At 53.4% G+C, this 15,263-nt stretch overlaps 1 protein-coding gene across 4 annotated transcripts in view; it reads left to right on the plus strand.

Moving 5' to 3' along the window:
• GTF2IRD1 (GTF2I repeat domain containing 1) overlaps positions 1-12,082 on the plus strand; it is a 113,578-nt gene extending 101,496 nt beyond the window's left edge. For 3 of the 4 annotated variants that reach the window (XM_055410016.2, XM_055410021.2, XM_055410017.2), the window contains 5 exons: positions 1,855-1,932; positions 4,145-4,337; positions 7,284-7,321; positions 10,259-10,398; positions 11,468-12,082. In XM_055410016.2, coding sequence (XP_055265991.2) covers positions 1,855-1,932; positions 4,145-4,337; positions 7,284-7,321; positions 10,259-10,398; positions 11,468-11,536 — 518 coding nt within the window. In that variant the 3' untranslated portion in view covers positions 11,537-12,082. The remainder of the gene's footprint in view (positions 1-1,854; positions 1,933-4,144; positions 4,338-7,283; positions 7,322-10,258; positions 10,399-11,467) is intronic. The other variant, XM_055410019.2, reaches the window with a different exon arrangement.
• The last annotated feature ends 3,181 nt before the right edge of the window (positions 12,083-15,263 follow it).

The raw sequence follows: 15,263 nt of genomic DNA on the forward strand, positions 1-15,263 counted from the left end.
GTCCGGTGCACATTGGGTGGGTCCAGGTTGGTATGTCCCTGGCCTCTGTGGCGCTGCCATGTCTATGCAGAGTCCCGGAGCCATCCCTGGTGGCGGGGGAATAGCTGGATAGAAAGTGTCTTCCACCTCCCCGCAGGCTCGAGGTGGCCCCGGGGCCCAGGACTCTGTCCTACTTGTCTGCTGATGTGGACGAAGGTCAGGTTGATGCTGGCCACCTCTGGGGCCCTGAAGACCATGGGGAAGGGCTGTGATGGGATGTGTGGGAAGGTGGGAGGGCTCCAGGGTGCCGAGTTCGGGGTCTTGGTGTGGCCAGGTGCAGCTATCACTCCCCAAGATGGGGACGCAGGAGGAAGATGTTATCTGGGATGCCTGCCGCTGGCAGTACCCCATGGCACCCGGGTGACTGGTTGGCCGTGCTTGAAGAGAGAGAGATCCCGGAACTCTGAGATTCGGATATCTGGATGCTAGAATCAGGAGCGTGGGCATGAACTGGACCAGACAGGGCTACAGTGGGTGGGTGGAGCGGGGGGTACTGGGAGGGCAGCGGGTGACAGAGGAGGGGTGCCAGGCAGTGTGGGAAGCTCTCTGCCCTGCAGGGCTGGGTGGGCGAGGCCCCTCCCTGACGGTGGAGCTGGAGGAAGGCTGGGCCTCGTGCCCGGGGTGTGAAGTGCAGGCAGGGGCAGCAGACAGTCTGAGTGGCACAGAGCCCTGGGCCTCCCAAATGGAACTGAGTTCTGTGAGATTTTTCCAGATTAGAACAGGAGTTGTTTTTCTCCGCCGACCCATTCTGTCTGCTCTGCCCCTCACCTCCCAGGCCCTGGCTCCCTGCCGGCTTCCAGCTTCCCGCCCCCGCCCCCCGCCCCGAGGCCCAGCCCACGTGGTGAGCTGTGTCAGGGTGCCCCGGGGCCCTTCCTGGAACGTCCACTCCCGGGACACATGCCCACGGCCGCTCTGCCGGGACCTCCTGTACGCCGTCCGTGCCCTGCTTCTCCCTGGCCCAGCCCAGGCCTGTCTCTGGGGGCTCCACTGACCCCAGCTGCTCTTCCAGGCCAAGGAGAGGGCTGAGGGAAGAGAGCACAGGGTCCGGGCAGAAGGTGCCCCTCAAGGGCCCCCCTGGACACTGGCCAGGAAATGTGTGCAGCCCCTACAACCCCAAAACCTGCCTGGTCGCAAGATTTGGGCTCTGGGTCTGCGAGGCAGCCAGGTGACTTCCTGCAAGCCCAGCTCACTCAGGCCGGCACAAGACCCCAACCTCCCCATCCCCCAACCCACCCGCATCCCCTTCCCCCGGCCCCACCCTGTGCTTCACCAGCCAGCACACTGTAACCTTTCACCTTTCGATGCCTGTGCAGGGGGCTAATCCTACACCTGGGGTGTCTTTCCCCACCCCCACCCCATCCTGCCTTCCAAGAGACCCCCCCTTGAACATCCCGCTCTCCCAGGGGGCCTCCCCAGACATGCACAAGCAGTGTGGGCACCCCGATTCACGCCCCGCCTCCTATCTCCTTGGGGGTGTCCCCAGTCACACTTCTGGGTGGGCGCGTGGCCTGGTTGTCACCCCCGCTAGGCTGTGAGTCCCTGGGAGGAGGCTCCTGGCCTCCTTCTCCTCAGGGTGCTGCATGCCTGATGCAGGGCCTGCGCTGGGGAAGCTGTTCAGAGAATGCGGATGGGTGCATGGACGTACGGACAGATGGCTGAAGCCAGCAACAGGCTGCAGGGGAGCGGGCGGGCCCTGGAGAGCCTGTGCCAGCCGGAGCGGGTCTAGGCTGCCACGTGGGAGAAAGAGCATGTGGCCTCACCATGTGGGGGCCGAGCCCATGGGGACTCTCACGCCCCCTTGCCTTCCTCTCACAGATGAAGATGATGCCAACAGGCTCGGGGAGAAGGTGATCCTCCGGGAGCAGGTGAAGGAGCTCTTCAACGAGAAATACGGTCAGTGCATAGTGAGGGAGGGAGGGCAGGGCTGGGGGGCAGCCTTCCTTGGGGTACCCCTTCCTCTACAGCCAGCCTGGCCTCCAGTTGTCCCCAGCCGACCTGTCTGCTCCCTGGGGACATAGTTGTGCTGTGACTGATGAGAGCTGAGTCCTCATTCTGCCCCCCACTAAGAAAGCGGAGGGGAAAAGGAAACAATCAGCGGTACATGCAGCTGGGACAGCCTTTCTGCTCCTCTAGGGCTGGGCTGTGTGGCAAAGGCCATGGCCCACGGTCAAGTGCCTGTTCACGCAGACGCTTGTCTGCCCAGCACACACTCAGCTCTGAGAATCTAGAAGGAGTCTGATTCCGCCATCAGGGAGGCTCAATGTGGGGAGGGAACTGGCCGTGGAATAGATGCCAAGTGCCAAGTCCCCTACAGCAGGCATCCAGGTGCCAGGAAAGAACCCAGGATGGTCCAGTTGATAATACAGCCACCACCAATGGAGCAGTTTCTAGATTACTGAGTGTCAGGCAGCACTAGATGCTCTGTATACGTTTTTTTTTCCCACCACTTTTTTATTTTGCAAAACTGAAACTTACACCCATTAAATAACAGCTCACCGTGTCCCCCTCCTACTTTCTATGAATTTGACTACTCTCATACCTCACATAAGTGAAAAGATAGTGTTTATGGTTCATCCACATTGCAGCTTGTGTCAGAATTTCCTTCCTCTTAAAGTTGAATAATATTTCCTAGTATGTGTGTTAGGTTTTGTTTGTCCATTCATCCAGTGAAAGACACCTGTTGCTTGCCCCTCTTGCCTCTTGGGCAGATCTGTATATGTTTTGTTTGTGCTGAATTTAGTAGTATTATCTACTTTGTATTGTAGTTGAGAGTTAGAAGCCTTTTTTTTTTTTTTAAAGAATTTCAGAGAGTGACAAAGAAAAACAGGAAAATGTAGAAGTGTGATGAGGAGGCAGGGGTAATGGGAGCATAGCCATGGCTTGATCAGTGAACAAGAAAGTTCCTTGGAAGAAGAGACGTTTGAGCAGGAACTTGCATGTTGCGGGGACAAACAGAGGGAAGCTTGCCAGGCTAGGGAACAGCTCAGTGACTGCCAGCAGTGAGAAGGCAGGTGGGCCAGGAGTGGGGGAGGTGCGGGGAGAGGTTCTCCATGAGTGCAGAGAGGGGGGTGGGCCAGGACATGGGGCTTCGTTTTGAGAGTAACAGGAAGCGACTCTGCTGTGTGGTTTGCTGTGTCTTTTTCACTTTTTATTTTGAAATCAGTTTTCAAAGCAGAGAGAATGACTCAGTGACCCACTGTGTAACCCACAGACCTGGCTTCTGTGCTTATCGACATTTGGCCAATCTTATATCTAAGCCCAATTCACTGGGCTTCCTGGGTGGTGCTAGTGGTAAAGAACCCACCTGCCAATGCAGGAGACTTAGGTTCAGTCCCTAGGTTGGGAAGATCCCCTGGTGGAGGGCATGGCAATCCACTCCAATATTCTTGCCTAGAGAATTCTCCATAGAGAATCCCATGGACAGAATTCCATAGGCATGGTTTGATAGCTTTAGTACTTTAAAACAAACTTAAGACATCCCGTCATTTTGTGATAAATGAAGGACTTTTATTTTTTCTAACACAACAGGAGTAGATTTTACATCTATATATGTTTTTCTTTTGGCCTTGCGGTATCTTAGTTCCGCAACCAGGGATCAAACCCATGCCCCCTGCAGTGGAAGCAAGCAGTCCTAACTACTGGACCTCCAGGGAACTCCTTGGATTTTTTTTTTTTAATTTATTGAAGTATAGTTGATTTACAAAGTTGTGTTAATTTCTGCTGTACAGCAAGGTGACTCATTTTTATAAATATATATATATTATTTTTCGTATTCTTTTCCATTCTGGTTTATCACAGGATATTAAATACAGTTCCCTGTGCTACACAGTAGGACCTTGGAGTTTATGCATCCTATATATATATAATAGCTTGTACCTGCTAATCCCAAACTCCCAATCCTTCCCTCCTCATCCCCCACCCCTGGATTTTTAGTTTTGCTAATTGGGTTAAAACAAACAAACAAATCACTGGTGTGTGTGTTGACTTACAAACTCTCTGGGGTCCAGTGGCTACCGAGTGGGACATGCTGGGTCTCAGCCCTTTCCCAGAGAGCTCGCCTTAGACCGGGGAATCGTCCCTCACCCTGACCCCCTGTGCGCTCTAGGTGAGGCTCTGGGCCTGAACCGGCCCGTGCTGGTCCCTTACAAACTGATCCGGGACAGCCCAGACGCCGTTGAGGTCACAGGCCTGCCTGATGACATCCCTTTCCGGAACCCCAACACATACGACATCCACCGGCTGGAGAAGATCCTGAAGGCCCGCGAGCATGTCCGCATGGTCATCATCAATCAGCTCCAGTGAGTGCCCCCGGCACCTGCTGCAGGGGGTGGGGGGGCATGAGGGAGGGAGGGTGCTGTCTGGATCTGGGAGGGGACCCCCCAGAGCCGGCCCAGCCCAGAATCCAAAACAGAAACAGCGAGAAGAGGAGAGAGGAAACTCTCACTTGCACAGAGTCCGGTAGACAGCCTAGCTGTCTTCCATCTTTTTTTTTTTTTTGATGTGGACCATTTTTAAAGTTTTTATTGAATTTGTTACAGTATTGCTTCTGTTCTGTGTTTCGATTTTTTGGCCTCGAGGTGTTTGGGATCTTAACTCCCTTGACAAGGGCTTGAACCCGCACCTGTTGCAGTGAAAGGCCATGTCCTCACCACTGCCAGGGAAGTCCCAGCAGCCTCCCCTTAAAAGATGAGGAAACAGATATCCAGAGTGAGAAAGGGACGGTGTACGTCACAGTGGGTCAGCGGGGCGCCAGACCCAGACATCTTAGTCTGCGCAAGCTGCTGTAACAGAGCACCATGGACCAGGCGGCTTAAACAGCAGGATTTATTTCTCACTGTTATGGAGGCTGAGAAGTGCAAGCTCAACGTGTCAGCAGATCTGGTCCCTGGTGAGGCTCTTCTTCCTAGTTCACGAGTGAGCGTCTTCTCACTGTGTCCTCACAGGGTGGAAGGGATGAGGGAGCAATCTGGGACCTCTTACATAAGGGCACTAATCCTGTTCATGAGGGCTCCACCCTCCATGTCTAATCACTTCTCAAAGGCGCCACCAAAAAATATCATCACACTGGGGATTAGGTTTTTTGCAGCATTTTAATTCTTCAGGGACACAAGCATCTAGGCTATAGTGCCAGATGTCCTGATTCTAACCCCTTTCAACTGAAACACATGGCCTCAGCATTCATAGGTATTTATTTTTTCAATTTTAATTAAATGATTTTTTTTTACTATACCACTCATTTTTACCTGTTTTACTGTATTTAGAAAATAACAGTAATTCAGTACTCCCAACCTGAGAAATAGCCACTGTCTGTATTTTACTGTATATCCCTATATACTTTTTTAAATACAATAGTTTATTTGATTATTTTTCGGATTTAAAAACAATACACACAGCAAACTTGGAAAATACAAAAAGGTAGAAGGAAGGAAGATAACCCGTAACCCTCCTATTTGAGTTAACACTGGTGGTGCATTTCTTTGACTTTCTCTTCCACCCATATTTTCTTTCCAGTTTTACACTCCGTGTGTTTGAGGGTTTTTTATTTTAAGTTTTTATTTATTTATTCACTCATTCATTTATTTTGGCTATGCTGGGTCTTCACTGCAGCTCCTGGGCTCAGTAGCTGAAGTGCTTGTGCTTAGTTCCCCGACCAGGGATCAAACCCACACTGCCTGCAGTGGGAGCTCAGAGTCTCAGCCTTCCTCACGGTTCAGTGATTAGGATTCAGCGTTTTCACTGCGGTGGCCTGGGTTTTATTCCTGGTCAGGGAGCTGAGATTCCACAAGCCACATGTATTGTGGCTTTTTTATTTAAAAAATACAACTATATATATATTTTTTTTGGTGCAGCCAAAAATTTTTTTTAATAAAATAATATAAAGTAAAATAATTGCATGTGTCAAAAAAATTGTGTTATTCAACTGATCTGAGTTGTCCAGCTATAGAAATAGCAATAGGCCAGAGGATTGTTTGGACTCGTGATATTTTAAAGATGCAGTAAAATATCTGTTGATCTGGGGGGGAGAAATCACATTATTCAGTGAAAGTGAAAGTCGCTCAGTCGTGTCCAACTCTTTGTGACCCCAGGGACTATATAGTCCATGGAATTCTCTAGGCCACAATACTGGAGTGGGTAGCCTTCCCCTTCTCCAGAGGATCTTCCCGACCCAGGGATGGAACCCAGGTCTCCCGCATTGCAGGCAGATTCTTTGCTAGCTGAGCCACAAGTGAAACCCCACATTATTCAGTGGGGCCTCAAATGAAAAGTAGAGGTTTCCCTCCATTCCCATGTATGTTCACCCCCTGAAGTAACTTCTGGAAAATAGGAGAAAATGCCCACCCACCCCCAATAGGTGTACCTCCCACAGAGAAGACATTCTGGGGTTTCCCTTCCATGTTTCCACTTTTCTTTTTTCTTTTAATGCCCATTAGATATATATATAAATTAGGTTACATCTAATTTGGGGGGGGTTCTTATAATAATGCTGAAAGTAAAATAATCATTAAAAAGTAAAAAAAAATAAAAAATAAAATAAAAAGTAAAAGACATATTAGGGCTTCCCTGGTGACTCAGTGGTAAAGAAACCACCTGCTAACGCAGAAGACAAGAGTTCGATCCCTGATCCAGGAAGATCCCACATGCCACGTGGCAACTAAGCCCGTGTGCCACAACTGCTAAGCTTGTGCTCTAGAGTCCGGGAGCCACAAGTACTGAAGCCCGCGTGCCCTAGAGCCTATGCTTTGAAACAAGAGAAGCCACCACAGTGCGAAGCCCTGGAACTGCAGCTAGAGGGTAGCCCCCACTTGCCGCAAGTAGAGAGAACAGCGAAGACCCAGCACAGCCACAACTAAATAAATAAAAATAAACATTAAAAGAAAAAAAAAAAGAATCCAGGTTCCTTTTTTAAAAAAAGATATATTTAAAAAATAATACTATCTCGTATATCCATTTACATAAATGTAGGCACACACTTTGGATCACTTGGTCAGACGACACCCTTGCTTTCTAGAGGAAACCAGCCCGAGGGGCGACTTACCTGGCTCGGCACTGACAGTGCCAGGCTTGCCATCACCGCGCCTGCTCTGGGCGGGGATGCTGACCGCTTTCATCCGGGTGTTTCCTGGCTAACGTTCCAGCTTTGGTGGCAGCCTCTTCGTCTCACAGTGTTGCCCACATTCAGGGAGCAGGTGAGGAGGAGGGGCAACCTGGTGTTCTGACTGCCACCTCATTTCTCTGTTTTTCAGACCTTTTGCAGAAATCTGCAGCGACGCCAAGGTGCCAGGTAAGTCAGAGGCTGAAGAGGCCACCCTTCTGCTTCTCGGGGAGCAGACACAGCTGGGCCAGGGGGCATGCAATAGAGGAAAGTGTAGTCCTCCTGCCTGGAACCTCCCCGGGGAGCCTGAGACCTTCTGCAAGGCCAGTATCCCCAGAAGGTCCCAGGAAGCTTCAGAGAGGCCCTGCCATGGCGAGCTGAGCCTGGCAGATCAGCTAGAGAGAAGGAGGGACAGGCAGGAGCCAGCAGGAGTGGGGAAGCCACCTGGGGTGGGGAGATCGGGTGACCTATGCCCTGCAGGGGTGAGGCAGGTGGGCGCTGCCCAGGACTGGCTGGGCCCCTGGACTCTGCCTGCATTTTCAGGGTGACACCTGCACTAGACCCTGGTCTTCTAGAACCTTTTGGAGTCCTGGAACCTGGGAAACTCTGGGATTCTGATCAAGCAGATGTGTCACAGGACTCTAGAGGCTAGAGCCCCAGGGGTTGGGAGGTGCATCTCTGATTAAGAAACACCGATTTCCAGGGAATTCCCCAGCAGTCCAGCAGTTCAGACTTTGCACTCTCACTACTGAGGGTCGGGGTTCAGTCCCTGGTTGGGGAACTAAGATCTCACAGGCCACATGCCATGGCCAAAAAAAAAAAAAACAACAACAACAATGATCTAGTCCCACCTCTCATGGTACAGCTGGGAAACAGGCCCAGGGAGGGGGAGGGACTGAGCAAGGCCACCCAGTGAGCTGGTGGCCTCCTTGAGCCTGGTGTGCCGACCATCCATCTGAACCACAGGCCACCATGGACTGTAGACCCCAGTGTGGCTGTTCAGTGGGGACAGTGACAGGATTCAGCGAGGCTGCCCCACCCCAGCCTGAGACTTGAAGCCCTCACTCCAAATGGTCAGCGTTCCCCTGGAATGCCACAGCCTTCTAGCATGTGCTGATGCCAAGGGCATGGCATTTTGGGTAGGGAGGTGACTCTGTTTGGGAGCTGCTCCCAAGTCAGAGGCGAACATGCAGAAGGCCCCATGGAGGCCTCTGGAAGGAGAGTTTGGGACAAATTATTAGAGACTTACGGGCTTCCCTGGTGGCTCAGACGGTTAGAAAAAAATCCGCCTGCCAATGCAGGAGACCTGGGTTTGATACCTGGGCCTCGAAGATCCCCTGGAGAAGGGAATGGCTGCCCACTCCAGTATTCTTGCCTGGAGAATCCCCACGGACGGAGGAGCCCAGCGGGCTGCAGTCCATGGGATCACAAAGAATCAGACACGACTGAGCAACTAACACTTTCACTTTATCAGAGACATATCCACCCCCCCCCACCATGACCATCTTTAGGGTCTTACAGTGACCCCCACGGTGGCCACAGCCCAGGGCGAGCACCTCTGAGTTGTCTGCACATGGAGCCTCCCGCAAAAATCCCTCCTCCCTGGCTCACAGCCTGGGTTCCTTCTGCCTCCGCAGTCTTCTATTTCCCGGGGTTTCCACTCTTACCGCATCCAGACCCCAGCCTCTGGCTTTGCTTCACCAGCTAGATAGTTGCCCACGCAGGCCCAGCATGCCCTCATCTATGTCATTAAGACCTTTCCGTGGGCTATGTCAATAAGCTGTATCCACTCAGTCAAGCCCGAATCTCCACTGACGCAGCACACAGCTGCAAATATTTGGGGACAGCCACACCGTGCAGGGAGATCTTAGTTCCCTGACCAGAGGTGGAACTTGTAGCTCCTGCAGTGGAAGCGTGGAGTCCTAACACTGGACCAGCAAGGAAGTTCCCAGTATACAGCTGAAAATCTTTATTTTTTAAATTATTGACTGCACTAGGCCTTCGTTGCTATGGGCGGGCTTTCCCTAGTGGTGGCGAGCAGGGCTCCGATTGGTTGCAGTGCGAGGGCTTCTCATCGCGGTGGCTTCTCTTGTTGAGGAGCACAGGCTCTAGGGCGTGTGGGCTTCAGTAGTCGTGACACATGGGCTTTGTTGCCCCTCAGCATGTGGAATCTTCCTGGACCAGGGGTCGAACCTGTGTCCCCTGCATCGTCAGGCGGATTCTTAACCACTTGACCCATCAGGGAAGTCCCCCACACACAACTGCAAATCTTTTTGCTAAGTCTTTCATAATCACATGAATTGGATTCAGTGACAGCACAACCCCTGCTGGTCCTGTTCTGCGCTGGGCTTGATACTGGGCTCCTTCATACTCTCCTTTGAGTCTCATATCATACAGTTTTCCCCTTTTGGCTCAGAGGTTCATCATTTTCCCAGGATCACACAGCTAGTAAGTGGCAGCTGTGGAGTTTGAACTTTGGGCTTCTGGCTCTAAACCAGGCTTTCTTTCCATCGGGACGCTGCCTGTCCACCAGTGCCTGTGACCTATTGTTTGTCACAGCATTGTCAGATCTAGGTCATCACACATCGGCAGGAACAGGAGCGACCACACTGACAGCGGTTCTTATTTGCTGAGTATTTACTGGGGACCAGGTACACTATCTCATGAGACGCTCCCAGCAAACCTGCAGAATCTCTCTCACATTTTACCTGTGACAAAACTGAAGGTGCAAGGCCATTAAGTGACTCTCCCTGAGACCCAAGGCTATATGGCTCTGAGTCTGGGAGTTCTGGGGAGCCTGGGACCTTGGACTCTACCTGGTCCGGGGTGGGTATAAGGAAACCCTGGGCCTGAGCTGAGCCTGCTGGGGAAGTCTCCCTGGAGGAGGCGGCTATAGTGTAAGCAAAGCAGACGGTGAGCAGGAGGAGGCGGGTGGGTGAGTCAGACATGGGGGCTGCTCAGGGAAGGTGGCTGCAGAGATGGGCCTCAGCTGCTGGGGGATCAGGAGCCTTGAGTGCTGAGAAGGGGACTTCAAACCTGTGAACAAGGCCTTCTCCAACGGGGGGATCAGGAAGCCAAGACACAGTGGCCCTGGCACCTGGGCTCAGCAGCCCTTTCTCCCACCAGCCAAAGACAGCAGCATTCCCAAGCGCAAGAGAAAGCGGGTCTCCGAAGGGAACTCCGTCTCCTCCTCGTCCTCCTCGTCCTCCTCTTCCTCCTCCTCTAACCCGGAGTCGGTAGCATCCACCAACCAGATCTCGCTCGTGGTAAAGTTGCGCAGAACGGGACCTGACTGCTCTTCCCTCTGGCTTTCAGCCGGCACTTGGACAGGGTCGTCTACGCTGGGGCGTGGGTCCAGGGTGCAGGGAGACACTGGGCGCTGAGCAGGGTCTGCAGACACACCTGCCTGCCCCACCGGTGAGCTAGTCCACCCCTCTCATTAGGTGCTCACAGGCACCCTGGGGAAGGAATTCACAGGCCCACTATGCAGATGGGCAAGCTGAGGCCTCAGGGTGGGAAGGGACCTGACACCTCCTCCCACTCGATAGGACCTTGAGCAGACTCCCGGGTTCCCAAGGCAATCGGATGCTACACTGATCTCTGTGCTCACATCACATGCTCTGAGTCACAGGGCTGCGAGGCATGGATGTTACCCATAGTACGTAGCCGAGGAAAACCGGGGACAGAAGCCCATTAACTCTGCGGCCTCACGCTGGTCAGTGGTGGATGGACACCCCACCTCCAGAGCACCACCTGCTCTGTCACGTGGCTCCTCTCGAGGGGGAAGCCTCATTAAAGGCTCAATTCAAGGGTTCTTTCTGATTTTGAAATATCAGCTTTGAAATCCCAGGTCCAAATCGGGAGAATATTGGAAGCCAGTTGAAAACGACTTTAGGGTTTATTTATGCTTGGACCCCTTCCCGAAAAGCACAGAAGTTCAGGCATTGCCTCTGTTCCTGCCAGGGTGCTCACACAGGGTCCCTCAGCCCTCCCACCATCCAGAGAGACAGGAAGGCTTGCTCTGGAGCCTGAGGCCTGGAGGGGGCTGAGTTTATGGGGCTCAGGCCACCTGTTCTAAGCGATCCCCAATGTCTTCCCCACATGTCTGCCCACACGGTGGGTCCCTGGGACACAGGTGGGAACAGGTCAGAAAGCTCCAGCCCTGGCCCCATGGTCACTGGTGAACCGTGAGATCTTAGGCCACACACCCCCCTCTCTGAGCCTCCCATAGCCTCAAAATAAATAGCATCTGAGGAAGTCCTTCAGAAAGCGTCCCGGGGGGCTCTCGGAGTCACCTGGAGTCCTAACCCAGGCTGTCTGTCCCCCTCTCTCTAGCAATGGCCAATGTACATGGTGGACTATGCCGGCCTGAACGTGCAACTCCCGGGACCTCTGAATTACTAGACCTCAGTGCTGAATCAGGACCTCACTCAGAAAGACTAAAGGAAATGTAATTTATGTACAAAGTGTATATTCGGATATGTATCGATGCCTTTTAGTTTTTCCAATGATTTTTACACTATATTCCTGCCACCAAGGCCTTTTTAAATAAGTAAACAAAAAAAGAAAAAAAAAAAGCATTGCCTCTGTTCCTAACTGTTGCTTGTTCTCTTTTGGAATTTGTGGTTGCAGCTGCCGTCCCTGGAATGAGGTCAGGAAGTTTGGCTCAGCTGGCCTGCCCAGGCCTTCCGTCCTTGCCAAGAACAGAGGCCACGGCCCTGACCACAGGGCCCTGGGTGCAGGCTTCATTCATTTTGCTGCTGCTGGGGTCACATGACTTCAGGACGCAGTAACAGAAGAAGGCAAAGTGCAGGGCCGAGCCCCTGGCCTCAGGGAGCGTGCAGTGTGGTGGGGGATCGTCTTGTCCTGGCCCCAATAACAGGTGCAGTCAAGGAGGTCAGATATGATAAGCAGACATGGAATCTTCATAGCTGGAGGGAAGACATCTTGGAGACGGGCCTTTGGGTTGGGCCTGGAGAGGGGACATGGCTTTGGTTTGTTTTTTATTTTTTGGCCACACTGTGCGGCATGTGGGATCTCAGTTCCCAGACCAGGGATTGAACCTGCACCCCTTGCTTTGAAGGCACAGCCTGCTAGGGAAGCCCCTGGGGTGGGTTTTTGCTACTCTGTGCACATGCTCAGTCTCTCAGTCGTGTCTGACTCTTCCCAACCCCATGGGCTGTAGCCCACCAGGCTCCTCTGTCTATGGAATTTCCAAGCAAGAATACTGGAGTGGGTTGCCATTTCCTTTTCCAAGGGAACCCTTCAATTTAAGGATCAAACCCATGTCTCCTACATTTGCAGGCAGATTCTTTACAGCTGAACTACCTGGGAAGCCCCGGGTTTTTGCTAGAGCTCAGGGTATTTAAGCAGAGTGGTGGGTCACAGCTACCGGTCAGAAAGACCAGTTTGGTGACAGGTGGAAAGGTGAAGGAAGTGATGAGACGACTTCAGAAAGACAGGTCAGAAGGGTCTGGCAGTCATTCAGGCTTGCCATACTGGCCACTCCTTCAGTCCTGATGGGGAAGCCGGGGAAGGACAGGATGCCATGGAAGCACATGTAGCACAGACTCAAGAAACGGTCCTTGAAGCACGCTGTTGTTCAATTGCTCAGTTGTGTCCAGCTCTGCGACCCCATGGACTGCAGCCTGCCAGGCTTCCCCGTCCTTCACCATCTCCCAGAGCTTGCTCAAACTCACGTCCATTGAGTCAGGGATGCCATCCAACCACCTCGACCTCGGTCGTCCCCTTCTCCTCCTGCCTTCAGTTTTTCTAGCATCAGGGTCTTAGCAGTTGGCAGGACAAAGCAGGGAGGGCTGGGGCTGGACACTGTCCTGGGGGAGAGCCACACGTGCAAAGGCAGGGAGACTGGACTGAGAACCTGGGCATTCTAGGAACGAGGAGGGGTCGCTGGAGCAGGGGAAGGGAGGAGAGTGGCTCGAGGTGAGATGGAAAGGTAGGCAAGGCTAGTCCACAGGCTGTGCCCTGCATGTGGTTCTATGATGAGGGGTGAACCTGGGCAGAAATGCAGCGTGGGTTCTGCTGGCCCAGCCTGGTGCTCTGCAGCCGCATTGTATCTTTTTCCCCTTGGTCCTGGTGGAAGACCTTGTGGGCTGGGCAGAGGTGAGGGGGGACACTGGTGACAGCCACTGCACGGAGTACCAGGGGAGAACCAAGACCAGGTCTGCATTTTGGAAGGGCCTGCCTTCCCCCATGGAGGAGAGAGAAGCCGGAGTCCACGTGGGAGGCTCTTGCTGTTGTTCCAGCCAGAGCTGGTGGGGGTTTGAGCCAGGTGAAGAATAACAAGGAGGTCAGCCAACAGGACTTGGAGGTCAATTAGACACCAGTGCTGGGGCGTGGAGGGGTCAGGGTGGACTGCGGCGTCCAGCCAGGGTCCAGCAGGAAGCCTGCAATGTGGAGGAACTGAGTCCTGAGTCAGCTAAGTACACAATCCAAACAAGCCAGGAGCTCCTGCCAGCCCTCGGGGTCAGCCCAGTGCCCAGAGCCGAGAGGGAAGGTCCTGTCCCAGCCTTCCAGACTCTCTTCCTCCTGGAAAGACATAAGAAGTCGGAACCACAAGCTTGGCATGCCCCCACCCAGACTCTTCCTCTCTCTGCCACATCCCAGTGGCCCCAGGACCCGCTGGGGCCTTTGATTCCATCTTCAGTTCCCTGGCTTTGAGCCTGCTATTGCTGCTAAGTCACTTTAGTCGTCCGACTCTGTGCGACCCCATAGACGGCAGCCCATAGCCTAGTCCGCCTTTAATCTTCAGGATCAGGGGAGGGGCGACCCCCTACCATTGACCACCCACCGCTCTCAAGGCATCAACTGCCTAGGAGAGCAAGGACCGCATGGTAACTGCCACCTTGCCCTCAGACCCTCTCTCCTGGCACTCAGCCTTCCTCCATCGAATCCTGTCTCTCCCTGCATTAAAAAGCCCCCACCGCGTTCCCTCCCCTGCAGTATTCAGTGCCAACTTCCCGGCCCTCCCTGTCTGTCCCCTTCCTCTGCCTCCCACCCCACCGATCTGTGCCCTTTTCTTCTCCACGGCAGCCCCCGGGCGGTGAGCGCTCCTCCAGCCTGGACACTGGCCTGCGTCCCTGCAGCCCGGCCGGCCCAAGGCTCGCGCCCACCTGGCGCCCCCGCCGCCCGGCTGGCGCCTCCGGGTTGTCTAGACCGGCCCGGGCCGCCCCGCCCCCGCCTCAGATCTGCGGCCAGAGCCGGAAGTGGCTCCTGCCCGGGGCGGGCGGGGCTCCGCGTGCCCCAGACTGTGCCGCCGGCGGCTGCGCGGAGAGGCGGGGAGCCCCGGGGAGGGGCGCCGGAACCCCGAAAGGCCGGGCTCTCCGCCTCTGTTATCTTTCGGACGCATGCAAATAGGCGGGTTATTGCAGCGAAACTTCGTGCCTTGGTGCCAGGCTTCATTGCAGAAATAAAGGGGATCCCCCTTCCCAAGTCAAAGCTTTGAACCAAAAGGTGACCTGTATGCATTTTCCTTCCCGTCCCGGGGTCTCAGGGCTTTGGGAGGTGTGTCCGGGCTGCATACCGAGGATGTGCTTAGAGGCCGCTGGCCGCCTCCCCTCCACCCCCTACCCCGCCTGCTCGCTTGGTCCACACTGTGCCCACCCAGCGTCACCCCTCCCCCCCCAGATCTGCCAGCAGGCCCCGCTTTCCGCAAGAGAGCCCAGATGCTGTTTATGCAGCCTCCCCAGAATCTCAGTGTACTGTACTTTTTTAAAGTGATTTGATTCAAAGCACTCATTCTTTAATTAAACTTCATTTAGCTGCCATCTGTCTGGGTTCAAAATTGGCTTCGTGTTTTGCAACTCTAAATGAGAATTGTTATTGAATGTGTAAACACATGCACCAAAAAAAAAAAAAAATCACAAAACACTTTCAAAAGTAATAAATGAATGTGGAGAAGCCACGTAAGGAGCTGCATCTTAAACGTTCTAATTGCTGGGGAATGTGTTCTGGTGGCCACGTAATCATGTTATATACAAATCTTTGTATAGAAATCTGGTATCAATGGAAAGATCAAGATTATGGAAAATGCCGGAATTATATCAGACTGAAAACAGTAATAAAGCAATCATCGGGGCAGGGACAAAGCTGAAGCTGGAGGGGGGAAGGG

This window comes from Moschus berezovskii, chromosome 27 (genome assembly GCF_049115385.1).
Source record: "Moschus berezovskii isolate FMDL1 chromosome 27, NW_MosBer_1.0, whole genome shotgun sequence".
NCBI classification, from domain to species: Eukaryota; Metazoa; Chordata; class Mammalia; order Artiodactyla; family Moschidae; genus Moschus; species Moschus berezovskii.